This window comes from Phoca vitulina, unplaced genomic scaffold (assembly GCF_004348235.1).
Source record: "Phoca vitulina isolate PV1807 unplaced genomic scaffold, GSC_HSeal_1.0 scaffold2, whole genome shotgun sequence".
NCBI classification, from domain to species: domain Eukaryota; kingdom Metazoa; phylum Chordata; class Mammalia; order Carnivora; family Phocidae; genus Phoca; species Phoca vitulina.
In genome coordinates this window covers 70,808,131-70,834,912 of record NW_022589705.1, presented here as the reverse complement: position 1 = coordinate 70,834,912, position 26,782 = coordinate 70,808,131, and the positions used below count along the sequence as shown (strand labels likewise).

Sequence of the window (26,782 nt, the reverse complement as noted above, 5' to 3'; positions counted from 1 at the left end):
TAAGTCACCCAGCCAGTGAGCAGGTGACAAGTTCACTACCTCCAAGGTTCAGGGTTTCATTATTAGTTCAAACTAATAACGAAAGCTCAAATTTTATGTGTGTTTTATCTTAAAATTATATACGAGAGAGTCAGTAGAGTGTAGCATTGAAGATGCAGACAACTTGAGTTTGAATCAAACTTCGCTATGGACCGTGGGTAAGTTACTTTACCTCTCTGAGCCTCAGTTTCCTCCTCTGTAAAATGGGATAATAATAGTATCTACTTCATAGGGTTATTGTGAGGATCAAATAAATCAATTTATAGAAAGTGTGTAGAACAATCTATTCTGTTTACTGTTATGATGTGAATTTGTCATTTATTCCTCGAGTTATCTGTTGATAAAAAAAATTTTTAATGGCTACTGGCAAAGAAAACCAACCACTAATAAGGAAAAAGAAAGAAAGGCAAAGGAAGAGAACACTTAGGCCTCACATCTCGGCCCTCAGGTCTTTCAGCTTTGCAGGTTGAAAAGTGAGGACCCAATAGAAGAAAAAGAATTATGTCCATGATTTCTCCCTCCCATTTTTCCAAGGTACAGTCACACTTCTTCTGTGTTGTGGGGTTTTGTTACCAAATCTAGTCCGAGATCCTGTCAGAAAGTGGAGGATTCAGTTATGGCACCAGAGGGCTGAGTCTGTTCACTCGAGGCCAAGGCAGGTGAAGGTGTGGGGTCACCACCTCTCCCACCACCCCTCTGCACCCCTGCCTTTTCCCTCACCTTAGACATGGCCCATCAGCTACAACCAGCGTAAGCAGCTCTCGTACCGCTGGCCTACAGACATTATAAAAACTTCACAGTGAGACCGAGACATCTCAGAACACAAAGTTTCCATGGTGTTCCCAAGTTAGGTAACCTCAGGGCCCCTGAAGGAATCTGCCGGATGGGAGGTGTGAGGAAGGATGTGAAGGAGGAGTCACATTTCTCCTTATCCCTGGTGACTGGCTGGGAAGGTGGGGAACTTCAGGTGGGAGAATCAAGGAGGCAGCCTGAATTCAATCGTTCAATTATAGGCACATTTTTTTAAATTTAAAAAGATTTAATTAATTAAATTTAATTTGAGAGAGCAAGAGAGAGAAAGGGGAGGGGCAGAGGGGGAGGGAGAGAGAGAATCCCAAGCTGACTCAGTGCTGAGTGCAGAACCGGACGCAGGGCTTGATCTCACGACCCCGAGATCAGGACCTGAGCCGAAACCAAGAGTTGGAGGCTTAACTATCTGAGCCATCCGGGTGCCCCAATTATAGGCACATTTATTGACACCCACTTGGGGCTGGGGGGACACCAAAATAAAGCAGGAGATTCTCCTTTGGGTTATGGGAGAAAGAGCCACGGGCCTAAATACGGTGCACGGGAGAGAGTGATCTGTCCCTCACGCTGTACCAGGTTCTGAGGGAGCCTAGCTGAGGAAGCTGATTTGAGATAAGTCTTGACAGGGCCTCAGCAGACGGAGGGGAAGGCGGGCGGCAGGAAAAAGGAGGGTGGTGGACAGAATGGTGTAGAGGTATTGGCTCCAGGTCGGGTGGGCTGTGGAGGGGGCTGAGGTGCAGGAGGAAGGATAATGGGAGGGCTGAGGCTAGAGTCTGAGTCACCCCCTTCCTCCTCCATCTCACACCCTCTCTTATCTCTTCTCCCTCCCACTCCATCCCACCCTCCCTTGCTAGTTCCAGATGGGAACATTGAGTCCGCGCCAAGAGCACCGCTGGGAGAAGCTTGCCTTCTGATGGACTTGGGCTGCAAAATCTCCCCCCAGGGTGGTCTTCGTGTGGGGGAGGGTCGACAGGGAGACACTGGTGCCCCAGGATGGAACTGATCTCGGGCCTGCTCACTACACCCTTTGCCATTGGCATTTCTCGGGGGGACCATCAGCCAGTCAGTGGATACAACTGTGAGGAAGGCAAACAGGACAATATGAATTTATTTTAAAAGTCTTCTATTTATTTGAATGGCTTTTAAGAGGCAGAAGCCCACGTTGTGAACTTCAGTTACAGGACAAGCACGAGGAATGAGAAGCCCGCAGCACCCTCTATCATGTGACCGCGTAAGTGCCAGGAGCCAGACTGAGCGGGGGCGTGGGGAGGGCTGACTGCAGACCAAGAAGGGGCAGAACTGAGGAGGTATGAGCTGTCTTACCCCCTCTTCAGACAAGGGAACTCACATAGATGAAGAAGCACATGCTCCAACCGTTTAAGGAGGCACTTAGGAGATTTACCATAAAAAGCAACCCCAAGGAGGTTAGGTTGTAAGGAAGACCAGGGCAGCCCGTGTTTGCTAAAGATATAAATAGACCTATAAAGATATAAATAGGGCTTCTGACAGGTAGATACAAGCACACTACGTGTAAGGCTTCACTTTCGATCTTGTTCTTCACTGGAGGTGGGGGGGGGGCTGAGATGCTTTTAAGTAGAAACTAGAAGCGAAAGATACGTGTGTTAATAAAGAACTTTATATGTACACAGTTTAAAACACACAGGGATTAACTAGGATATCTCTGAGGTCTCTTAGAGACCCCAAATTCTGTGAGCCTGAGGGTAATATCCTCACACGCTCAGTTAGTCGGTTCTGAAGAACTCAGTTCACTGGGCCTGGGCCAGAGGGTGCAGACAGGAGACTCCAGGGCTGGCTGTAGCCTGCAAGATGTGTTTTGTTTGGCCTGCACGAGGCTTTCCAAATTCAAAATAGTTGCCAACATTTGAAAGTCCAGATTTTTAGCTTCCCTTGAAAACTGGGGTGGACTCTCTGGCAAAAGCACCACACATTCCCACAGGGCAGCAACCGTGTCAGACAACAGCCGTTGTATGCTCCATTATCCTAAAGACCCAGCCTCATCTCCCCGCTCACTTACGTCTCCCACCTGCCCCTGGGAGGCATCAGGGTTTGCAACCAGGCCTAGGCATCCAGTCTGTGGTGACCTCACGATTTTCTACTCGGTGGCAGCTCCAAGCTTAGCCTTGAGGCCTTTCCCCTAATTCCGTGGCAGCCCCATCTTACCAGCGGGCTCATGAAGGCATCTTCACCCTCAGGCCAGGAGTGTGGAAGGCAGTAACCCTACTCTCTAGAACTTCAGTTTGTCTTACAAGGACCACTAATTCTGCAAAGATGAGTAAATGAAAAGTTGCCAGCCATACTTCACTTTCCTAAATTCAATCCCAAAGGTATCAAGGAGATATTTCCTGATCACGGTCAAGGGTTAGTCACTTCTGGGCCAGACTAGAACACCCAAGCAGAGGAAGGAATCCCAGCCTAGGCTGGGCTGGGCCAGGGAGGCAGGGAAGAAGGCAACTTTTCTAGCCATGACCATGAGATGACCAGAGCAGCCATGGGAGGCTGGCAGGTTTTGCAGGTGTTTAGAAAGCTCCACCCAAGTCATAGTGTGAATGACTCCATCTGGATTTGTGCAGTATACAATCTGCCCAACTGCACACGTTGGCCCTGGGACTATCAGCAGGAGGAAAGAAACAAATGGAGATGGTGAGGCAGGTGCAGCCAAAAGGGGTGTCCTAGCACAGATTCTGCCACTTCCTTTCCAAGGCTGCAGGGGGTAGGGCTGGGAGGCAGAGGGTTAGGAGCCAAGACCTTGTTGGCCAGAGTCTGGAAGCTGGAAAGAAAGATAAGGAACTTGGCCTCAGTGGCCCTCATGCTGCATATGTGCAAATGGCCATGAGATGATGGGAATGGCCAGAAGTAGTCCCAGGAAAGAGGAAACAGGGCTAGCCGTAAGTATGTGGGGCCCAGGATCCTTAGTTAACAGAGATAACCATCCTGTCCACTGTACACACACACACACAGAGTTGTCAGCAGAGATATCTGACACATTACACACCCATGTAAACACGGACACATGCAGCTTTTATCCTGTTGCACATACTGATGAATGTGTCCATACACACAGTCACAGTGGTTGCTGGTAAGAGCAATCAGCCTGTCACACAGGAGATTTTCAGAGCACCTGTAGTGCTTTTAGGCTAAGCTACCCGAGGGAGTCTAGCACAGCACCAAGTACCACGGGAGAGAAAATTAACCAGTGAAGAAAACCACGAGCTTTGGCCAGCAGCAGAGTGCTGGCCTCTAGCGCCACCTACTGATGGGAGGGGTTTTCGTGCTTTGCTTTGAGATAGTGAAACCCAGACAACACCGATGGTTTCCTAGCTAGGCACCCAGTGCTGGGAAGCCGCCAAGCCCAGGATGCCATCCTCCCTCCTCTTTGTGTCCTGCCTGAGTTGGGTGAGACCCCCACATCCTGAATGGTACCATGGCATCAGAGAGTGAACATTCAGGGCCTTGCATGCCCTCTGGAAAGCAGTACCCAACACCAATAGGGATGACAAAATAGGGTTTCATCTTCCGTGCCAACTACGACTTGCTGGTAGGGGCTGCCTGGCATGCTGGGTTGAGAAGGATTCTGAGGCCAAGTCCGGGCTTAGGGGACAAGAGTATCATGATGGAACAGTGGTGTCTATAGGTGGGACCACTTCCACGCTTGCCTTTCTTGCAGTGGATCCTGGAACCTGGGTAAACTCCTATATCTGCAGGGTCCTAGATTTCTCCTGATCCACAGTTCCACCATGAGGGTATGTGTGTTGCTCACACCCACACAGCACAAGAAGATTGCCATTTTGACTTTCACTGGGGTTTTATCTTTTGCTTAATCGGTAACTTCTGGGCCAGCTAAAGCCCTCGCTGGAACTGTCTTCATGAAGAACTTGTTCTTGCTTCCACAGAGAGCATATGGATGACTTGTTAGATTGGAGTGCTGAAGTCAACATCGGGCACTGCATTTTATCCAAAATCGGTATTTAGCTAAAGCCCATCCATCTACCAGCACTTGTCACTTCCCAAGAGGCCCCATGAGGGCAATGAGGAGCTGAGAACAAAGCCACGCCGAGCAGGTGCAGGACAGCCAGCTGGGCTCAGCCCTTGCCAGGGGTCCTGCTCCCCGCCCCTCACCCAGAAGCTGAGGAGGGCACACTCGAGTCAACTTTGAGTCAACATTTCAAATTACAACAGGCTATGGGGCACTTGGAAAGAGTCAAAACTTGACATCTGAAATCCTCTGATGCCAAGGATCTGTTGTGTTCAACATCATGGTACTCAGCTGGTGCCTGCAATTTTCTGCAGCCCTAACAATGCCTGCAGATGGGCACGGAGCCTGCACATGCTGCCCCCTTGGCGGTGAAACCAGCCTCTGCTTCCAGTGCTCAGGTGGGTATGAGCTGGTCTCTCCCACTAAGGGGCAGGCTGCGGATGTTTGCCTTAGCCCAGGGTCAGATAAATATTTTCAGCTTCTTGGTCTCTGTTGAAACAACTCAACTCTGCTGCTGTGTGCAAAACCAATGGGCATGGCTGTGTTCCAACAAGTTTCTTTACAAAGACAGGTGGTGAGCTAGATTTGGCCCATAATTTGCCAAAGCCGGCACGAGCCCCATATGAGGGCCTTCAAACTGGGTTCCAGAGAACTTGGGTGGTGTTTCAGCAGTTCTGCAAATGTCTGGCTCTAATTTAAATTCTTCCTAGCTATTTAGGACACTACAACAGCGATGTACCCACCTGCGTGTTTTAGAGCAGTTTAACGTGAAGGAGGTCAACATGCTAACTGTTGGGTAAGCTCCCTTGTCACAAAGCTTCTCTTGCCTCCTCTATGCTGTCTGGGCTGAACGGCAGAATGGCTGAGAGCCTGGGTCCCAAGAGACAGACATGGGCTCATGGCCAGTGCTGCCACTTGCTGAGTGACTTTGGGCAAGTTACTCTCTCTAGACAAGCAAATAGAGCAGACGACGGCCACTGTGCTGGTGCAACCTCCAGGACGCCCTTTTTGAATTGTGGGAAGGTGTTGTTGTCACAGTGGAGAGAGCACAGCGGAGGCCATGGAGGGGCACTCAGGGGCTCAGGCCAGCGCTGTTTAGCAACTGTTATAGAGGTATTTCAATGTTTTAATCACCAGTTTGGTGTTCGGGTGCCCACCAGTCACAGCAGTTGAGTATCATTATGATGCCGGATCCCACTGGGATTTGAGCTTCTCGCAGGTTTTGATTTCTCCTGGCGCTTCCTGCTACATCCCCGCCATTCTGGTTGGGCACTCAGGGAAAGGAGGGAGCAGCTCTGCAATGATCCTCGAAGTCTCAGTGCCTAGGAACAGTGCTTGGTTTCCTGCTCAGTGGCAGTTTCCATTGGGTCTGGGGCTTTGTGGGCAAGCATTTCCTGGGGAGCGTTCAGAGGCACTTGTCGGGGAGCAGTGCTTTGGGTTCCTGGGGTCCAGCATTTCAGGAGCTGTGGCCCCCCGCCCTAGTGCTGCAGTCCAGTACGGGCTGTGATGCTCACCTGGCGTTTTAATTTGCCCGGGGATCCAATAAACAATGCTCCTTGCCTCCTCCCTCCTCACCACTGGAAAGAATCAGAACGTGTGTCTGGCCACGGCCTCCCCTGCCCTCAGGATTCTGGCCTTTTACTCCAGCCACCAAAAGCTTTTTTCCAGGCCCGAGATGTTCATTTACGGTTTCAATAATAGAACCGGACCCTAGTGTCTCTCACTGCCCAGGGCTGTCTATGTCTATTACTGGTGGCTCAAGTGAAATCTACAGCTTTTACTGCACCTTATCTTTCTGCTTCCAGCATATTTTTCTGCTTCCTGATAGACCTGGAAGAATCAGGGCTGTTTATCACCAGGTCCTGGAGGCAGGACCTCTTGGTTCTCAGAATCCCTGGAGTTTATCTTAATTAGGCGCCATCTGGTGCCTAATGTACATATCCATTCTGGTCACGCAGACTGATATCATTCTATGAACCTCGACTGTGCCAGCTAAGCAGGCTGCTTATGGCTTTGGCTGGCTCTGTGAGCCCTAGAGGCTCATCCAAGGGGGTGATTCTGACTCGGGGAAGGACAGAGGGCCTTTCATGGCTCAGCCAAGATCAAAGATGACTTTCACTCTCACTTTCTTTCCTAGAGGCTGTTCTTACCTCTCCCAGTATCTCTAGCCAGGCTTGGAGCAGAGTGAAGAACTCAAAACCAGGCCCCCTGCCCTGAGGCCTCCTCTGTTGGCCAGAAGTATCCTGGCTATGGATGGAAAGACCTGTACAAAGACATCATCATCATATGCCCCTCCCGTGATAAGGCCATCAGTGGTGGGATCTGCCCCAGAAACTCTTCATGGCCTTGACCTTCCTCCCAGGCCCAGCTTCCACACAGAGAGTGAAAACCCAGCCCGACACTCCTCTTCTGGCCCTAACTGTTGCTCATTTTGTGAACCACCTCCGTCTCCTCACTTTTTCCTCCTTTCTGCAGCTACTATCCTACCCTACACTGCCCAGAACTTGGCCCCACTCAGATCCTGTGCTGAGTCCTCAAAATGACAAAGGTTAGGCCCCAGGTAGCCCTTCACCTCCTTTTCCCACCCTCACCAGCGGTCCAGCTCTCCTGCACACACCTCCAGGCTCCTGCTCCCTATGATGGTACCTTTGGCTTTCTTCACAAAGTGCTTGCTTACAGCTGGGATGCCCCGGGAGCCGGGCAATCAGTCGTCCTCACAGACGGCTGCTCACCCTTTCTGGGTCTTCCTGAGGGACCAGCCATCAGTGTCCCCACCCTCCCTTCATAGAGAGAGCCAGGCTCGTTAGCAAAAGAGGAAGCTCACCAAAGAGTGAGAGCTCTCCCCTAGAAGTGGTGACAAAGGGGCTGCAGAGGCTCCTGCAAGGTGGAGGATTCACTGGTGCGCTGCTGGGGGAGGTCTCCTCATTCTGGAGTCCCTTGCACAGCATCCCGGGACAGAGAGCTCAGTCCTTCCACTCAAAGTCCCACAGCTGGAGAATCTTGCTAGTGCACCTTTCAGCTCCTTCCTGTCTAATGGGTCACTGCCTCAGACCAGACTTTCCCACGTCACCTTGGGCAGACCTTCCCTTGGGTGCAAGCAGGACGCCCTCCCACTTGAGCCACTGAGCTTTCTTCCCCTGCATTTGGGTCCACAACAGTGAACCCCAACACTCTCCCTCTTCCCCGCTGGTAAAGCCACTTGGCAGCACAGCAGAATGCAGTAACTGAAGGACTGAGGGCTGATGTGAGGGGGTTGGTAGGCAGAACAACTGAACTTTGGCTAAAAGCAAAAGCAAAGGAAGCCCTGAGCAGGCGGTCCCGAAAGCTCCTCCCGGGAAGAGCCTGCAGTGCCCCCTGCTGGCGGAAGGAGAGTTTGCGTGTAGGTTAAATTCACGCCTCTCTCCTTCCACAAACCGTGACCCCTGGCAGCTGACCCCTGATTGGTGACTCACAGTAGAGGCTCACGGGAAGCGGACAGGTCCTCTTGTCCAGTGGCTTCCAAACGTGCAGAATTAGAGGTAGGGTTCTGCGGACGATTGTGCATTTTGCCTATTTGACAAAGGCCTCCGAGCTGAGGAGCCCGTGGGGGCTGAGTTACGGGCTACGTGCTGCTGAGCAAGCCGCGGACCCCAGCGTGGGTCTGGGTCAGCCCAGAGCAAGGGCCATCTTTTTGAAATTCATTCTCAAAGTGCTCTGCTCTAACTGCACAAAGATACCATATGGTCTAGCAGCAGCCCCAGGCAGGGCGATCTTATTAAACCACGCTTCTGCAGCTCCAGGAGAGTTTGGAAGCCACCTACAAGATGCCAGAACTGAGGCCCCTGAAAGGGAAGGACTTACCCAAAGTCATCAGTTCATGCCGGGACAGAGCTCAGAAGCCGGATGCCTTCTCTAGCAAAGCCACGGTCTCTGCACCACACTGAGCTAGTCTTCATCCCAGGCCCCCTTGGAGGCAGCCTGGCCCCTCTGACACTGTCAGCCTCGTTCCCATCGACCGCCCCCACCCCGAAACCCAGCTACTCTGCAGTCTTACTCTCCTAGCCGGGGTCGTGGCACAGTGTTTGCCCAAAAGGAGGGCTGGTGAGGATGCCGGCTCGGTCTGCATCACTCCCTGCAAGTACCTCACTCGTGGGGATGAGGGCAGACGTGCAGGACAGAGCGGTGAGGAACTAGAAGGGTCCACTGGACGACGTGGTGGAGTACAGACAGGGAGCTGTGCCTGTCTCGGGCCTCAGCTACTGCGCGCCTGGGGCCTGCTTCAAAGGCGCAGGCTGCTGGGGCGTCTGTGCCACACCGTAAGGCACATGGGCGGCCACTGTGCCCATCTCCTGCGCCCCGGCCACATGGAACATCTGGTCATCGAAGAAGATGTGTGGGCGGATCTTCTCAAGGAGGGGGCCCTTGGGCGCTCCTGCAAGGAACAAGGCCTCATCCGTCTCCAGGCCCCAGCTGCGCAGGGTCTTGAGAGCCCGGGCCCCCGAACTGGCTGCACTGCGTGCTGTCACCAAGTAGGTGCGGATTGGACACTCCAGCCGCAGGCCCTTGGAGTAGAACTTCTTCTGCAGCCTACCCAGTGCCTCCAGAAAGCCCTTCAAGGGGCCCTAGGAGAAGGCATGGGAACACAGTGAACACCTCTGTCTCCCAAACATTCACCCCCTCTCCAGCGGGGCTCCTCCCGAAAGCACCAGTGTCTTGCTATTTGGGCTGGGGAAGCTTTTCGAGACCCCTCAATCTCCCAGCTCTGCTACACCTGCTGGGGCCGCCGTGTGCATCAGTGGGGCTGAGGTACCTCTGTCGGTCTGGGCGTCCGTACTGCTGTGACCGGGGGTGTCTGGCTCAGAATAACCATCCCAGGGCAACTGCTGCTATGTATGTCCATCCACGTGCCCTCCAGGTACGTGGGTGTCCGCTGTAGCTGTGTACCTGGGGCCCTCTGTGCCATGTCAGCAGGGGGGTATTTCAGTAACCATGGCGCGGGCCCCCTCCAATCAGAATGGACTCCAGCTGCAAACAACTGGGCCAGACCGACCAAAGGTACCTGCCCATTGGGCACAGGTGGCTCAGGGTGTTATGTACCAGCTCTCTAGGGTCAGGGGAAAGATTTACTCTCTCCCATGCCTAGAACGACAAGGCTGAATGAGGCTGTGCGAATAAAGAACCAGATGCTGATGAAGAAGAAAACTGCATCAGTGGCTGGACATGAGGGCAGGTGGGCTTCTAATCTTAGAGACCCCTCCCTGACAGGGTGACCTGGAGCAAGGGGTGGTCTCCTGGGCCTCTGTCTGCCAGTTAGTGGTAAAACTGGTCCTGCCCTGGGTTTCCAGAGATTTCAGGGGAACTCCACAAGAACGAAGTCAGATGAATATCTGGGAGCCACAACTCAAGCCTGCTGAGCTCTTGGGGAAAGAAGTTCAGGATTACTGCACACCCAGGTTTTGGTTAAAAGCACAAATAGGAGCTCCAGAAGTCTGTGGATCCCAACACCTCCAACCCCAGGGAATTTTCTCAAAGCTCCAGGGCATAGTCTACTCTTGGGGAGACTCCAAGCAGTGGGAGGATCGCTGAGCCTCCCGGCCAAGGGACAGATGGCAGGAGGTGCAAGGGCTGGTGTGGCCCAAAGCAGGCGGGTTGCCCCAGACTCCACCCCCACCTGGGTCTCCCTGCCCTCTGAGGAGCTGCCCAGCTTTTCCTCTCCTCCAGTGAGGGAAGCAGGGGCTTCTTGAGGACCTGGGAGACCACTCAGAGGGGTGGGTGAATCTCCGAGAGGGGATGGGGGTTCCAGAGAGAAGATGGCAGCTTTGGAGACAGAGTGAGGCCTTCAGAAAGGGGAAGGAAACTTCAGAGGGCAGGGGAGCTTAGAGAGAGAATGGGGGCTTCAAGGGTGGGGGATAGGACTGCAGTGAGGCGGATGAGGTTCAACAAGGCATAGAAGCTCACTGAGGGGGCCCCAGGGGTCAGGTGAGAGGGATGAGGGCTGGAGGCCTGGTGAGGGGACCTGGCTGGATTCTGGGCTGAGCTTGGGGTTTTGGTTCTGGGCTTGAAGTTCCAGCCCAGGGCAAGTTCTGGGGACCCGCCTCACTCCTCTCAGGGGTTCTGGGGAGTGTGTGCAGCACCTGGGCCAGAGGTTTGTTCTCGTGGGCCTTCTCATGTTCAAAGAACCTGTCCAGCCCGTGGGCCTTGACAATGCGCTCCGACTCATCCGAGAAGAGCACAGCATCCCCATCGAAGGCCACGCGCAGCTGGTTCTGGGATACAGCCACGTCCCTGCTGGGGCTGAAGATGGTGGCGGCTGCGATCCCTGGGCAGAGAGAGGCAAGTGTTGTCTGCCTTCATCTAGGTAACAGGGGCCCCTGACACCTGCCTCAGCTGCCTGGGGCCAAGAGAAGGCCATCTCGGGCTAGCCTTGCCCCACCAGCCTCACCCAGGACACGGGGCAAGGCTAATGAGGGCTCATATTCAGAATATTTAAAAACTGGTCAATAAGAATGGACAGAGGCTTTTGCTCTGAGTAGGGCTCTCAGGGCCCTGGCCCACATCAGGGTTTCCCTTTAGTTGCTGCCTTGTGGGAAGGTCTAGGGGAGCCCCAGGAAAGAGGGGTCACTCAGAGGACTCAGGAAAGCAGCTGTTTAGCAATCAGTATGGAGAAATTTCAATTCCTTAACATCCAGGAAGGTCGTGCTGGTATGGACCAGCTGAATGTCAATCCTGACTGGAAGGAAGGGTCCCCCAGGCCACTGCTGTCCTCCTAGGAGATCTTCACAGGCACCTGATGTAGATCTACGGTGGGGCTAGGGAGGAGCCCCAACCCTGGCTTGGCCTCAGTTACTCTCTACTGTTGATTCTAGCAAGTAATCAACACCTTCTCTGGACCAAAGTAAAATTAAGGGTGTTTGAGTTCTGTCTGGAGCTGAGATCCCAGGCTGAGGTCTATGGGCACCCCCACATACTGTCTCAATGGCACCCGGTATGCCCCACTCAGGGTTCCTTGAGGCAACGTGGGTGACCATCAAGGGCAGTACCAATGCCATCTGACTGTGTAGAGAGACTCTCTGCAACCCTGGGCTTCTCCAGGAGTCAAGGAGCCGCACTGGGACAGCAGAGAGCCAGCGCTAGGAGGCTGGAGGCCTGCAGGTCTGTTCTCTACTGGTCATCTCCCCAAAGGCTGCTTCAGCCCTGCTCTGGGACTCCAGGCTCACAAGGGCTGGGCTAGGGCAGAACTCTGGGAGGAGAGAGCAGTGCCAAGCTCCCAGCAACTTCGGCAGCCTGACGATGCTCTAAGTAGGACCAGGCCCTGGGCATCAAGCCGGGCACCTTCTCAGCGCCTGCAACACTGGAGCCAAGATGAACTAGGACCACCCAACTCTAGGCAGGGCCTCCCTCCTGACCATCCCCTGCTCGCTAGCCTCAAATTACAGACATATAGAGGCACACATTCAGGTCAGTGCCAAGGCCCCAACCAGAGGGTGTGACATCTGCCTAGGGAAACTGCTTCTGGTTTCTGGTTAGAGAAAGCCTCTTGAAGCCCAAAGCAACTCAGAGTGAGGCATTGCGAGGCAAGAGGCCAGGATTCTAGGCAGCAGACAGCATGAAAGAGGAAGAGAAAAGCGGATATCAAAAAAAAAAAAAGTAGGGCTCCTGGGTGGCTCAGTTGGTTAAGCGTCTGTCTTCGGCTCAGGTCATGATCCCAGGGTCCTGGGATGGAGCCCTGCATCGGGCTCCCTGCTCGTGGGGGTGGGGGGGGGAGTCTGCTTCTCCCTCTGCCCTCCCCCTGCTCGTGCTCTCTCTCTCGCGTGCGCAAAAATAAATTTTAAAAAATCTTTAAAAAAAAAGTAGATATATTGCTGATTGATAGAAACCTGCCAGGAGTGTTCAGCCTGAGAAGCCCTCTCGGGCAGTGGGGCAGTCCTTCCTCCCCTGTGGGCCTGTTTTCTTCCATGAGCAATAGGGATACACACCTTGGCAGGAAGACCAAGACTGTGAATACCACCCTAAACTGCCCCTTGACAGGGACCCATAGAGGGAGATTCTCTTCGTCAGGACTTGCGGCTGGGTCTCCTAACCTCACCTCAGCCCTGGCCAGGCCAGCTACTGCAATGCTAGCCATTTCCCAGACCTCAGTGCTCAGGATGGACTAGATATTGACCTTCCTCCCCACTGACCCAGACGGGGGCAGAGGCTGCTTATGGTCACACAGGCATCAGAACTACGGACCTGGAGGATTCTTAGAAGGGAGTAGCCTTCTGGGCTGTAAGGAGGGTTTCCATGGGAAGAGAAGGCTGGGGGATGCTGATGAGTAAAAGCATCCTTACCATGGCAGGGCGGGAGGTGGGAGAGTGCACTAGAAAGGCAATCAGTGGAATAGGTGGGCCTTATTCTCAGAGTTTACAGGACAGGTCATAGGGATGAAGGAAGGTACGCCCTTTCCAATTACCACGGTAACCCCTAGCACCTGCTCAGAGCTTTAGGGAGAGCCCCCCCCAACCTCTGGAATTCCTTTGTCAGACTCCCCGTATTCTCCCTCCCCAGCATGACGCACCTTCATCGATGGCTTCCCGCACTTTTTCCGCATCAGCTGACAAGTAGAGGTTGGTGTGATAGGCCTTGAGGTAGCAGATGGGGCTGTTCCCACCTGTCATGCAGAACCGCTCAATGAACAGGTCTGGGAAGGAGGTAGAGAGTACCCAGGTGATGCCTGAGTCAACCGTCAGAGCCTCACAGTGGTCCCTCCGCGCCCGGTGGGCGCCATCTTGGTTCTGAGTGGTGATGGGGCAGCAGAGGGATTCTCTGAGGGATTTTAGGCCACTCTTCCCCTCTCTGAGCCCCTCCATCCTTCATCCATGAAATATGGATGATCGACCAGGAGGGACCACCTGGCCCACGGGAAAAGCCTCTCGTCAGGTAATCCCAGTACTACGAAAGGTGGGTCTCCAGGCAAAGCCTGGCCCTCCTGGGCATAGCTGATTGGATAAGGGCAGACACCTGACCCAAGCTGGGCCAATCAGATCCTCTCCAAGCCTGGCTGATAGTCACCTAGTACGCCTGCGCGCCCAGGGTGGGAAAGCTGTGCTGGTTGGTAAGTTGGTGCTCCCCTGAGCCCACTGAGTTACGCCATCACTGCCTCAGCCCCTCATGCGGCACAATCTCTGGAGGGCCGTGCTCCAGTACTGTGGATGGTGTCTCCTGATTACTCCGTGCCTGTGTCCTAAGGTAGTTAAATATTTTGAACATCATCCTGCTCCCAGCAATTTGAAATTAGGATTACAAAAAGGCCACCGAACTCTGTTGGTTGCTTAAAACAAGAATTTGTAAACGTATACATTTTGGCCATATTCAGGAAAAGCAGAGAAACCTAGTTTGGAGAGAGAGATGGGGGTGGGAGGGATGGAAACAGACTTGCTGAGAGAAGCAGACATAAGGGCTCACGTGGCCGGGAGAGAAAAAGCCCAGGAGAGATTTCCAGTACTTGGATTCAGGCTGCTATGGGTTCAATTTTACTTCCTGCCCTGTGGTTCTAAGAGACACCCCTTTAACCTAATAAGAAATTACCGTTTTCTCGGGGCGCCTGGGTGGCTCAGTCGTTAAGCGTCTGCCTTCGGCTCAGGTCATGATCCCAGGGTCCTGGGATCGAGCCCCGAATCGGGCTCCCTGCTCCATGGGCAGCCTGCTTCTCCCTCTCCCACTCCCCCTGCTTGTGATCCCTCTCTCGCTGTGTCTCTCTCTGTCAAATAAATAAATAAAATCTTAAAAAAAAAAAAAAAAGAAATTACCGTTTTCTCTTCAGCTTAAGCTAGCTCTGGAGGGTCTATTACTTTCAATCAAGAGTTTGGACTAAGACACAAAGTCCCTTCACTCTGACAACTGCACCTGCTTCTCCTAGCAGCCTTGTGAGGCCCGTGAGCCCCATTGCCGAGAGAGAAACTGAGGCACGGAGGCAGCAGGTGCCCTGCCCAATACATAGGCAGCGGGGCCTATGCAGTGGTTTGCTGGAGCTGGTTTGTATCAGCTTGCAAGAGCTGAACATTAAACATTCAGGGATTTTTTTTTGAGCCAGTTAGATTGTTCAACTGTTGATAACTTGAAATCAGCCATGGAGGGATATTCACACCCTAAGATGACAATGCTACAATCAGAGTTTTTGTATTTTTCCTTCTGGTTTGTTTTGTTTTCTTAAGGAACCAGCTGACCAGCGTACCTCTGGGCTTCAGGTTCTAGTTGGTATTACCTACCCCCTGCAGAGATGTGACCCCCCCCCCCCCCCGGCAACCCCAAGCGTCTAGTAGGCGTGTCCCATGGCCAAGCCCCTGATGCTCACCGTAGTGGTTGATACTGTTGATCAGACGGACACCCACTTGAGCGTGGTTGTTGGTCACAAGGACGATGTCAAAGATGTCGTCACTATCGGGGTACAGCTCCCGCAGCCGCCTGTTCACAGCCTCCAGAGCCTGGATGGGAGAGGGGACCCTCCTGCTCAGACCCCCAGGGACTGACATCTGGAGTTGGTAGCCAGTGTTGGGGAGGAGGAGTGAGCTGGGATCTAATGGGGCGGAGAGGGATGGTCAGGGACTGGCCGTGGACGTGGACTGTCTCATCCTAACCTCAGCCATCGTGCTGGTTGATTGCTGCACAGGGGGGCCTCACCACAGAGTGAGTGGGGGCCAAAATCCAGGCCAGCTCCACTCACCAAGCTAGTGACCCGGAGTTGGGCTGCATTAGCACAGAGGACAGGGAGGCTTCTTCCCACAATGGCTCTGTCCCCTTGCCAAGCTGTGTTCCTGCGGGCTGGCATCTGCCTAGAGGGGGCCCCCTTTCCTTATTCAAACACCCAGGAGTGCTTTTTCTAATTCCCACAAAGGCACTATATGGCACCCACCTTCACGAAGGGGAAGGCTGGCCCGGGACTGAAGGGCTCATTCTCATGTTCCAGCTGGTAGCGCACATACTCCTCCATGCCCTGCTCCGTGTAGATGCGCTGCTCCTCGTCCATGCGGAACAAGGCTCGGGAGGACACAGCAATGGTGACAGCATTCTGAGGCTTGGGCTGCAGAGGCGCAGGAAGAAGGCTGTTACTCACACTCCCTGAAGCAGGTCTCACGTGCCTGCCTCTCTGGGTACCTTGGGCAGGGACAGACCTGGGTCAGGACCCCCTCCGTGCAGGACCCAGCCAGGAACTGAGGGAGATGGTGGCTCCCTACCAAGGAGCACGATCTGGTGGGAGGACATCCCCTCAGGGAGTTTGCAATCTAGTTGGCCATCTGGACACAATGGAAAAATGAATACAGTGTATGTAGCCAGAGTATGACTGATGCTCAAGATGGTCTCCAGATGGTTTCCATTATAAAATGAGAGCTACATGTTCCTTAGGAAGAAATGGTGCTCAGAAACATGGCAGTTATATAAGAAAATTTATCTCCAGCCCAGATCTTTCTCCTGAGATCCAGACTGATATATCTAATTGTCCCAGTTGACTAACAGACATTCAAACTCAACATGCCCAAGGTTGAATTCCCACCACTCCCTGCACCTCCAAACCTGGTCTTCCACCCACCTCCTCATCTCAGTGCTCAGCACCACATGGACTCAACACTGAGGCCAGAGCCCAGAAGTCAACCTCAACTCTTCCCCTGTCCTGAACTCCCCTCCCTACATCCATCCATCCATCCATCCATCAATCACCAAAACCTGTCAACTCTATAGAATCCACTTCTTTGTGCCTTCCCTGCCAAAGTCCAGTCCATCACCATCTCCCACCTCAGGTCATCCAATTTGTTGTTAGGGGATGTTTCTCAAGTTCACATCTGATGATGCTCCTCTCCCTTTCAGTGGTACCCACTCCTCTCAAACTCTGTTCCCCAGCCTTGAGTATGGAGTAAGAAGCTCTTGGAGACAGACGCCTACCTCTCCGCACTGTCACCTTTCTGCTATCCCACTTTGCTCAGTCTGACCTTTCTCATGTCTGAGCATACTTTCCTGTCTGTCCATGAGCCTTTGCACATGATGTGCCCACTGCCTGATCTGCTCTTTCCTTGGCTTTTCATCCAGCTAACTTCTCCCCAACCTGCAGGTCTCAAACTACATGTCACCTGCAGGAAGCCTTCCCTCACTCCTAGTTATGGGCTTGCTACCTCTCCCATAGATTTCCTTTTTTAGTTAAATGTAGCATGGCCCTACTTGCTTATTTAACTATTTCTATTTCTAGACAGAGTTCTGGGGAGGAAGCAGGGACCAGGCTTAAGTTCTGAGGGAGCATGAGCCAGGACTATCTTGTTCATTTAGAGTATCTATAGTGCTTAAAACTGTGCCTAGCACATAGTAGGTGCTCAGTAAATTTGTAATGCTTCTGAACTCTCACATAATCTACTTCAGTGAGAAACAGTATTTGCTATGACAGATTTAACATGAACTGGAAACTCCAGGGCAGTACCCTAATCTGTTCAGATTGCTTGACACACAGTAGGTGCTCTGAGAATATTTTTTTGGTTGATGCAAATTTTACAAACACCTACTGGTTCTTTGTGCCAGGTCCCTGGGCTCTGCCTGGGAGTGGTCCTGGTAGGGACTTGGATCTCAAATGGATCTGGATGCATTTTTTACAAATGCATAAATGGATCTCAAATTCTGGCCTGCTCCTGAGAGCACTGCGGGCCACGTACTCAACCCCACTGCTTCTCTCTGGAATCAAGCCTGGGACCCAATCAGTGGACAACATTGAGTGATTACCATGTGACAGGCACTGTGCTGGGGACATGGCAGGAAACAATAGAGACACAATCCCCACCCCTGTGGAGCTTATGATCTATCCCTAAGACAGATTTGTGCCATCCTTTAGAAGAGTATTATCCAGTAGAACTTTCTGTGATAACAGATACATTCAGTCACTTGAAATGTACTTAGTGAGACTGAGGAACTGGATTTTTAATTGTATTTAATTTCAATCAATTTAAATTTAAGTAGCTATGAATGGCTAGTGGCTAATGAAGCTTTAAACCTCAAAGTAGTAAATGGAAGACCAAAGAGTTCCCCAAGCACCTGCCGTCAGCCTCAGTTTGCATTTGACTTTTACCCCAACAAAGATGGTATATCTGGCCAGCAGGGTCAGGGAAAGGCAATGGCGAGCAGGACAGGTGCCTCTTCTCTGGGGCTCAACCCAAGTACTGTCCCAGTTGCCAGCCACCCCTGTTCGTGTGATCACGGGTTGGGTACCTCCCAACCCCCTCGGCAACTGTGAGCTTTCAAGGAAAGAATGTAAAGTAAAAGCGAAGGGGTGATAGAGGTCTGGCCAGGGATGGTAAGGGTGGGTGGGGTTGGGGGAGTGGGGAGACCACTCTCATAAACACAGGAAGCCTGCTGGGTTTACTGCCCCAAGGACAGGCCCATCACCCCTTCAAGGACAGAGAGCCAGCTGCCCTCCTGGCCCCTTCAGGCAGGTTCCCAAGCAGCCGCTCCAGCCCAGGCAGCAGGCCAAGGTCTCGCTCTTCACTTGCTGTCCCACAGTCCCTGCCAGACTTCTGCATTCTGGGTCCCCTCTGGTTGAGCTACTCAGACCCCATCCCATCCCACCTCTGGCCATCACAAGAAAGATATCCCAGTTGTCTTGGCCCCAGGAGTCTCCACTTCCTTCTTTTCCAAATGGGCAAGTAGACTCAGAGAGGGACAGAGTATTACTCTAGGTCACACAGCAAAGTCAAGAAGATCCAGGTAGGTAAGATCCCAAGTCTCTGGCCTCTAACCTGACCTCTGTCCACACAGCAGCACCCCCCCCCCCATATGCCTTTCCTTGATAGCTTCCAGATGACCCCCAACCCCTTCTATTTCAGCCACTTCCTTGGGACACTTGCCCCATGCAGCCCTCGCCTTCTGGATTTGGGAGAAATGGTGAGGGAAACCATGCCCCCAGACTGAGGTTTCTAAGGGCAGGGCTCTCTTTCTCCTCAGAATGGAGGTCCCCAGGGCAGGACCCTCTGCCGGCTCTTCTTGCTCTGACTCTGCACCAGGAGGGGAGGGTCTTAGGGCCCAGAGGGCATGAACTGCTGTGAGAGATACAGAAAGAGTGGCCTTTTCAGGCTCATTCAGAGCTGAAGGGACAGGCAAAGGGCTGGCCAGAGCTGGAAAGAAGCCAAGCACTTGGAGACGCCCCTGGACCTAGTTGCAGAGGGAGACCACCCTTCATGTGGTTTGGCATACCCAAGAACAAACAGTTCCTCCAGAACACAGAAAGAAGTCCCGATTCCAGACTGGGAATTGGGTCAGGGGGACCCTTGTCCTAGGCCGGGGACTCAGCCTGGGAACAATGGGCTCCAGGGAGCCAGGGTCCTGCCAGTTCTCTGCCTTCCACTGGTGCTGGGGGGGCAGGTGGGGGGATAATGGAGGAGAGCCAGCCCTGCCTAGCCTGCCTGAGGAGCTCTCATTTAGACTGACATGATTCTGCCTGTTGGGCCCAAGAGAGGAACACAGCCAAAAGCTGTTATTTGTAAAGAGTCTTACTGGGGGAAGAACTGCTGGAGGAGAGTGGGACAAGATAGGTCTGGACTGAGGAGTCCTCTGACCTCGTGAGGTGAGGGGCTCCTATGGGCCTTCAGAGCTTAAATATTTCACTCAGGCTCCTGGGAATGAGACTACGCTCTGATGGGGCCCAGGAGGCCTAAAGCCCCCAAAATAGCCTGTGGGAGGAGAGGCTACTACAGGAAGCAGAAGGGGCCAGGAGGCCGCCAGGCCCCTTGTGTCCCAGAGGACCATGAGGCGTCAGGGGTCATGACTGACCACTAGGACTGAGCTCCCTGGCTCCGTGGTGCTTGAGGAGAAGACGTATTGGTGAGCTCCACTCACCACCCCAGCCCCAGTGTCCATCTCCTGGGCCATGGCCATGACATTAGTTAAGCTTCCTCCTCAGGCAGGGACCAGGGACCTCCTCACTGGTCTGCCTGCTGCCAGACTCCCCGTCTCCCATCCATCCCCCATGCAGCCCCAGAGTGATGGTGCTCAAATGAAATGGGACCAAGTTAATCCCCTGCTGGAAAATCCTGCTGAAAAATGGTTTTCATACTTTTAAAAAAGTAGGTTGATGTTTTATTTCCATGAACTCCTGGGCAGAACCCCAGTATGTAAATCAGATATTACTATAGTTTATTAGTATAAATTTATTTTACTAGTTTACTTTTTGATTCAAATGTATTACATGTACATGATATATTTATTATAATGTCAACCAATGGCAACAGCACAGTTGTGTAGGTGATAAACTTGAAACTAGGGGTTAGGCCGCCAGTGCAGACTTAAACTTCATCATCTAGTTAATTTGTTCCTGTGTTTGTTGGTTTGTGCACAGTAATGATAAAGTCCTGAGTCCCATCAACAAGTGGTTGCAAATGGCAAAAAATTTTTGTTTTGTGTTAAACTATAAGCCTCAAGATACTCGGCAACAATAATTGCCAGCAATCTCAAGATAAACTTCTAGTAAACAGTTCGCAGGGAAAGCTTTATCCTGAGGTTTGCTTAAAAAACAAAACAAAACAAAACAAAAAACAACTAATCAACCTGCAGCATAAATTAATCTATTGGTGGTATTGAAGGTGCTAAGATGGCCACATAACACATTTGAGTGAATTGAGGTTTTTATTACACATTTTTAATTGTTTAAGAGGTAGTTGGAAGAAAAAAGAAAATAAATTGGATCCACATGTGTGCAGATCTCCAGAAACATGGGGCCCCAGTGGAACCTGGTTTTAAAACCCCTAACTCCACTGAATACCCAGGTTCCTGAGTATGGCATTCAAGGCCCTGGATGTGTCTCTGGCACCCCTCCCATGTATCTCCCAAAGATTCTGCATTCTCCCACTCAGTTTCAAAGACATCCCCAAGCCTTTTGCCCATCCTTTTTCCCCATCTGCCTGGGAAATACTGCCTACTCAGGCTTTAAGGTGAGCTCAAACGCCATGTGAGCAAAGCCTTCCTTAGTGGGCAGTCACTCACTCCTGTATACTCTCGAGACCATGTAGGGTCTTTCATCTGAGCACTCACCATGGCCAGGGTCTCCCTCAGTGCAGGGTGAGCTCCTGAGGCAGGGACTCAGCCAAATTCATCTCTCAATCCGCACTGCTGAGCAGGGCCTAGAGATACTGCAGGGAATGACTGTTGACAGGGTGGGCCTCCTGGGGAAGGGCCCTTGGAGGGAAGCAGCAGGATGCTTTAAGGTCAGGGTGGGACTGCTTGGAGGATGCCTCTGGGCCAACCTCCGTTCAGTCCCCTTCCCAAGCTCTGAGATCTGGGAAGCAGGAATGAGCAAGGCCCAGGGCACAACCGGGACATCAGGAATCTGTCTGATGGGAAGAGGAGCTCTCTCCTCTGTGTGAGTGTCCCAAAGCTGAGACCACCCCGGGGGTCACGGGGATGTTGATGCCCGCTGCGAGGGGAGCAGAGCCCGCAGCTGTGGCGGAGCGTTGGGAGCCCTGAACGCAGGGCGAAGAAGATTCCAGTGCAGCTCCCTTCCCTTAGGACTAGGGCAGAGCAGTATCCGGAGCCCAGAGCGCAGGACCCTGAGCCAGAGCCCGAACGCAGACGCTCGGGTCTGGAGCCCGATGCCCAGATGGCAGGGAGCAGAGCGCACAACGAGGAGCCGGGTTTCCAGTGTCAGGTTACCCGAGCCCGGGGCGCTTGGGCAGGCGCCGCTGACCCGCTATGCCAACAAGTGCTGCCCGCGCGCCCCTGGCTGCCGGCTCGCGGAGGAGCTGGGCCCTGAGGACAGCATGGGGGAGGGGGATTCCTGGAGTGGAACCCGAGCCCCGGGGTGGGGGGGGGAGAAACACCGGCTCAGAGCTCCCAAAATAAACGCGAGCCGGTGCCAACGGGCAGGCACATTCTGGTGCTGAGGAGCTGCGTCCCCTCCCGGAGGGCTGCCACGGATCCCTCTCCAGGGGGCTTACGACCCTCCCTCGGTGACCCTTCCCCTGCCCTCCGTACCCAGGCCCTGCCGTTACCGATTTGGGTTTCTTCTTGGACGTGAGGTTTTCGTAGAAAGTCTTGGTCTCCTCCCAGCACGCGGCCGCCGCGGTCTGTGCCCCCCGCCCGGGCTCGCGGGGCTCCCGGAGCTCCGCGGGTTCCATGATCCGCGGCCACCCTGCCGGCCCGAGCAGGCGGCGGCGGGGACGCGGCGCTGGCGGGGCTGCACTGCGGCGGGGAGGCGCGGCGCGGGCGTGAGAAGGGGGCGGGCCGCGGCGGGGAGTGTGCGCGCGCGAGCCGCCGGGGGTGGCGGGGGCGGGGGTTTGTTAAACTCCCTCTCGGCTGCGGGCGGGCTGCTGATGTTGGATGTGTCCTGGGGCGCAGCTGAGTCCCCAAGTGAATGCCGGGATGGGGGGTGGTAACTAGCGAGGGTTTGGCCTCTCGGGCTCCCAGGAGCAGGGGCCCTGAAGCTGGGCTTGCGGGCTGCGGCGGATTCGGGATTTCAGGGATCGTGGTCTTCGCTGGTGCTCCAGGGCACGGAGAGAGGAGAGGCCTGACAACTTTTGTCCCAGGATGGTAATCCTCAAAGGAGAAAATGAAAAGCTAGCCTCCTTTCCGCCAAAAGCTAACCTGCCTTTTTGCCCTCTGGTGCCAGGACCCTGGGAATCCGATTGGCAGACCCTAGTCCGTTCTGCGGAGGGAGAGGTGGTGGTGGATGGACAGCTCCGTCCTCGAGCAGGACTCTGCTCCTAGTCGGGCGCACAACAGAGGGCCCAGCTGGGCAGCTATTCCCCCCCCCCCCCCAAGGCGGAAGGACCTTTAAAGTCAGTGGCGAGACCAGGTCCCCTCAGCCTGGCCGGGGACCCATACCGGGGAGACACCCAGCACTGCGAACCCAGGTTCTTGCTGGCCCCTGGACTGCCAGTAGGGGGCTCGCGCTCGCAGGTTCCATCTGCAGAACTAGGGGTGGTTATGAAGTGGCGAAGAGAGGGAGGGTAGAAAAGGAGCTTGGGAAACAGACTACTGGACCACCATCCTGGAGTTCCAGCGCACTGTCCCCTCTTGGTTCAGAGCCCGGGGTGCAGCCACTAATGTCACCTGTCCCAAGGTACAGGTCAGGAAGCAGACAAGGGGCATCTCTGTGTGAGCCTACACATCTGCACAGATGGGTGGGAGCAGCGTGAGAACACACTGGCGTAGCCTGGAGGGCATCTGGCTGGAAGCGGGTACAGAATGGAGGGATATGCCCAGCCTCCACCATGTCCTGGGGGGAACCAACCAAACCTTGTGTGGAAGGAAGGGGGAAATCATAAAAACTTTTAGGATTGGGGTAAGTATGTTTAGACTCGCCCTTCTCCAGACTTGATAGATTGTTTCCATAGATGGCCCCAGACTCTCTCCAGTATGCCTACCCTTTGGCAATGTGACTTCGACACAGAGACCTGGATGAGCCTCAGCAGGCTGCAGCTATGTGCAACGTAAGGCTAAGAGGGGGTAGAAACTCTATAAGCAGAATGAGCCAATCAGCAGAGAAAAATGGGAAAAGATGTGCAGAGGGCAGCAGAGACCCCCTGAAAGAGAGACCATGCTGCCTTGACAGAGAGCTGCCTCTGGTCCAGACAGCTTCCCAAGTCCCAGTGGAGGCTGGGCAATACCGTCCATCTCTAAAGCCCGGTGAGATTCTCCACATCACTTTAACCAATGCCCCCCAAAAGTTGGTGGCTATTGGTTTTGTCTGACTAGCAACATTTCCCACCCTCTTCTTCTACAGCTGACCCTTGGAAAAGGTGGGTTTGAAGTGTGAGAGTCCACTTAAATGCAGACTTTTTCAATAAATATATTGAAATTGAAATATTTCAATAAATATATGTATAGTACCATAAATGTATTTTCTCTTCTTTACGGTTTTCTTAAAACATTTTTTTCTAGCTTACTTTACTGTAAGAATACAGTATATAATACAGATAACATATAGAATCTGTGTTCATCAACTATGTTGTCAGTAAGGATTCCCATCAACAGTAGGCTGTTAGTAATTAAGTTTTGGGGGAGTCAAAAGGTATACGTGTGTTTTTGAATGCTCAGTGGTCGAGGGGTGGTCAGTGCCTCTAAACCCCACATTGTTCAAAGGTCAGTTGTAGTAACAGGCCCTACCTCCCTGCCTCCCTGGTCACAGGAGTAAGCATGTGAACTAGACCTGACCAATCAAAGAACCTTACTTCCCTGGACACAGCAGTTGAACAAGGAATGAGCCTATGACCTCTGCTGAGCCACTCTCCTGGCACTCTTATTTAGGGTTGCTGGGAGATTTGGCTCTTTCTTCTCTGGGGTCATTAATTTGGGGCAATGTGAGCTGGGAACCCATCTTTCCCTGTGGCAGCTGAAAGAATGTGGGAGGAGCCCATCTGGAGTAGGTGGTGAGGTCAAAGAGTTAGAGAAGCAGAAGCAGAGAGGGAGAGAGGGTGTAACATTGAGCCTCTGGATCCAGCAGTGCCCAAATTCCCAATTACAGGAGCCAATAAGCCTCTCTTTTTGCTTGAGCTTGTTTGAATTGGGTTTTGTTCCCTTGAAACCAAAAATCTCGGCCAATGTAGTCCTCCTACTCACACTGACATGAGTAGGCCTCTAAGGATCCTGTCTGACTCTAGGTTCAGTTCCTTTAAGAACTTTCCCTAGCTCCCTCTTTGGAAGGATTAGAACTCCATCCTAGACTGTTCTTTCCACCCTCTTAGTTTTCTGACCATTGCCTCTGTCTTCTCCACCACCCCCTGACCACTGGCTTGGTGCAGGGATTCCCTGGCTCTCTGCATTGCTGAAGTTGGGCCAGTGCTTCCCCTCAGGGTTCAGCTCTTCTACAGGTGGATAAGTTGGGAACACACCCCTCTGCACATGACTCCAGGATCCCGGCGCCTGAAACTGCTCGTCTGGGCAGCCCTGCCCCAGCATGCCTGGTCCTGTTGGCTGGTCTTTAGCAAGACCTGGGGCAGAAGCTACCTACTCCATGAATACTCTCTTCACCTTTCTCCTGCCTCCCTCCCCCGCCAAAGAAAGCACAATAAGCAGTAGCCTTGATGTTAGAAGACCCGAGTTCAAGTTGCAGTCTTGCCATTCCCCGAGGCTTCATTTCCTTGTCTTTTTTTTTTTTTTTAACTGGAGACTTAAAAGTGTGCTTGGCTCAGCTGACAGGGAATCACATGGGAAGCTGTTTGGTAGCTATGATGGACTGTGTCCACATGAGGGGTCAATTGTTTGAGGCTTGGGAGGGTTTCGCACAGAAGGACATCATTGAGACGGAATGGGTGACCCATGGAGAGGCGATGGCTTGTGTACCAGCACAGAAGCATGAGAGATGCCTTAGGGAAATGGAGGGCAATACGGGGTGGCTCAAATGCAGGGTGAAGGACGGGGAGGTGAAGAAGGAATAGGCTTTGGAGGTCAGCACATGGCAGGCAGATCCTGCAGGGCCTTGAGGGACTCTTAAGGAGCTTATCACACTGAAGGAAGAGGGGAGATTTCGAAGAGTTGACACGGTCAGACTTGCACTTTAGGAAGATCACTCTGGTTCCTTGGGGACCGCTGGATGGCATGGAGGGCAAGCCTGAAAGCAGGAGGCAGACCAACCTGGGTTAGAGGTGATGAAGACCAGGAGGGTAGTTTTCAGGAGATGGTAACCCAGGACCTGGACCTGTGCACCCCAAGTAAGCAGGGAACAAGACTCTCCCCCCCACACCCCCAGTAAGGCTTCAGCTGGGAACAGCAGCCCCAAGTTCTCAGGCTCCTGAGTCACCTCCTGAGGTTTATAGCTGCCCTGAGGCCAGGTCAGCCTCCTTCCTCTGTCCTAATTGCTTCCTGCCAAGGAAGCTGGCCCCCTCCAAGCGTCCTTGGGAAAATCCTTGTTAATGCAATTGAGTGTTTCAGGAGGAAGCAGTCACCTCCAGCTGCCACTGCCCCCAACTCCCTGCAACAAACAGTGCCTCTCTGGCCATTGCGGGGGGGAGGGGGAGTTGGTATTCTAAGAATAACACATCAACACTAACTCCATTCCAGGAGGTCTCAGGGCCTGGGCTGGTCTCCTCGTGGACGGCGGAAGAGGTTACGCACTACACAACACCCTTGACCAGCAGGGCAGGTGGGACTGAAATCCAAGATCTGCTCCATTTGCCAAGCTGTGCACCATGGCATGACAAGGCTGTGTTTATTCAGAAGAAGGGGTATACTTTTCTCATGAGGCCAAAGGTGCCATCCACTGGCCCAGCTGCATACTTAGGAGGCTGTTTACACCCAGAAGGGGTGTCTTTTCCTAATTTGCACAAAGGGCACCATATGGCCTAATTGTAATCCTGGCTCTTGGCCTTTCTCCCCACTCCCCACTATCCACTCGTTTGGGCTCTATGACGCCTTCTACTGGACAGAGGGAGAAACTAAGTCCAATGTTACCTGCCATTAGCTCCCTTCTGGGGAAACTGCTCTGCCCACAGGCCCACGCATCAGCACCTGGTCTGGCCATTGATGAATGGACCAAGGGCTCCCACCATAAGCCAAGCTCAACCAATCAGATTCTTTTGCTTGAGAACTGGAACTAACTGACGCAGAGGGGAGTTGTCAGCTGCCGGGAAGTCCTGATACAGAGTTGGGGATGCAGCCACTTTTGCAGGGAAACCAAGTAAGTCTGAAGAGAAACCGAGGAAAAGAACACAGATGCAAATATTGCCAAGGGGAGGAGAGACCCTGAGAGGAGAATGGAGAGGCCCTGTTGCCAGTTCCAGTCCTTTTGAGGCCCAGCCATTCTTGATTTTCCCTCTTCAGGGTCCCTTGTAATCTGCTCACCCCTTTCTTTGAACTAGCTTGAGCGGGTCTCTGTTCCACATAACCAGAGTCCTTGCTAGAACAAGGCCCTCAGCCCCAAGGAGGTTACTGAGGTACCCCCCCGTTGAGCTCCCCCCAGGCCTCTTCTCTCCCTGTCCCGTACCCCAGCCCTACCTCAGCTTAGGGAAGAGCAAGAGCCCTCAA

General features: G+C 53.1%; 1 protein-coding gene across 1 annotated transcript; it reads right to left on the bottom strand.

Moving 5' to 3' along the window:
* Positions 1 to 1,947: 1,947 nt before the first annotated feature.
* Positions 1,948 to 21,988, bottom strand: NT5C1A (5'-nucleotidase, cytosolic IA). Its single transcript, XM_032432182.1, has 6 exons — positions 21,811 to 21,988; positions 15,711 to 15,878; positions 15,153 to 15,282; positions 13,377 to 13,499; positions 10,954 to 11,138; positions 1,948 to 9,441 (listed from the first exon to the last, which is right to left on the bottom strand). The coding sequence occupies exons 1-6, from the start codon at positions 21,934 to 21,936 to the stop codon at positions 9,076 to 9,078; spliced, it is 1,098 nt and encodes a 365-aa protein (XP_032288073.1). The 5' UTR covers positions 21,937 to 21,988; the 3' UTR covers positions 1,948 to 9,075.
* Positions 21,989 to 26,782: the final 4,794 nt, after the last annotated feature.

Coding starts and splice junctions, on each gene's coding strand:
- NT5C1A (XM_032432182.1), bottom strand. CDS start 21,936: ATGGAACCCGCGGAGCTCCGGGAGCCCCGCGAGCCCGGGCGGGGGGCA. Junction 15,283..15,710: donor CAGCCTTCCCCTTCGTGAAG/GTGGGTGCCATA, acceptor TCTCCCATCCAG/GCTCTGGAGGCTGTGAACAG. Junction 11,139..13,376: donor GCGGGAAGCCATCGATGAAG/GTGCGTCATGCT, acceptor CTCTCTGCCCAG/GGATCGCAGCCGCCACCATC.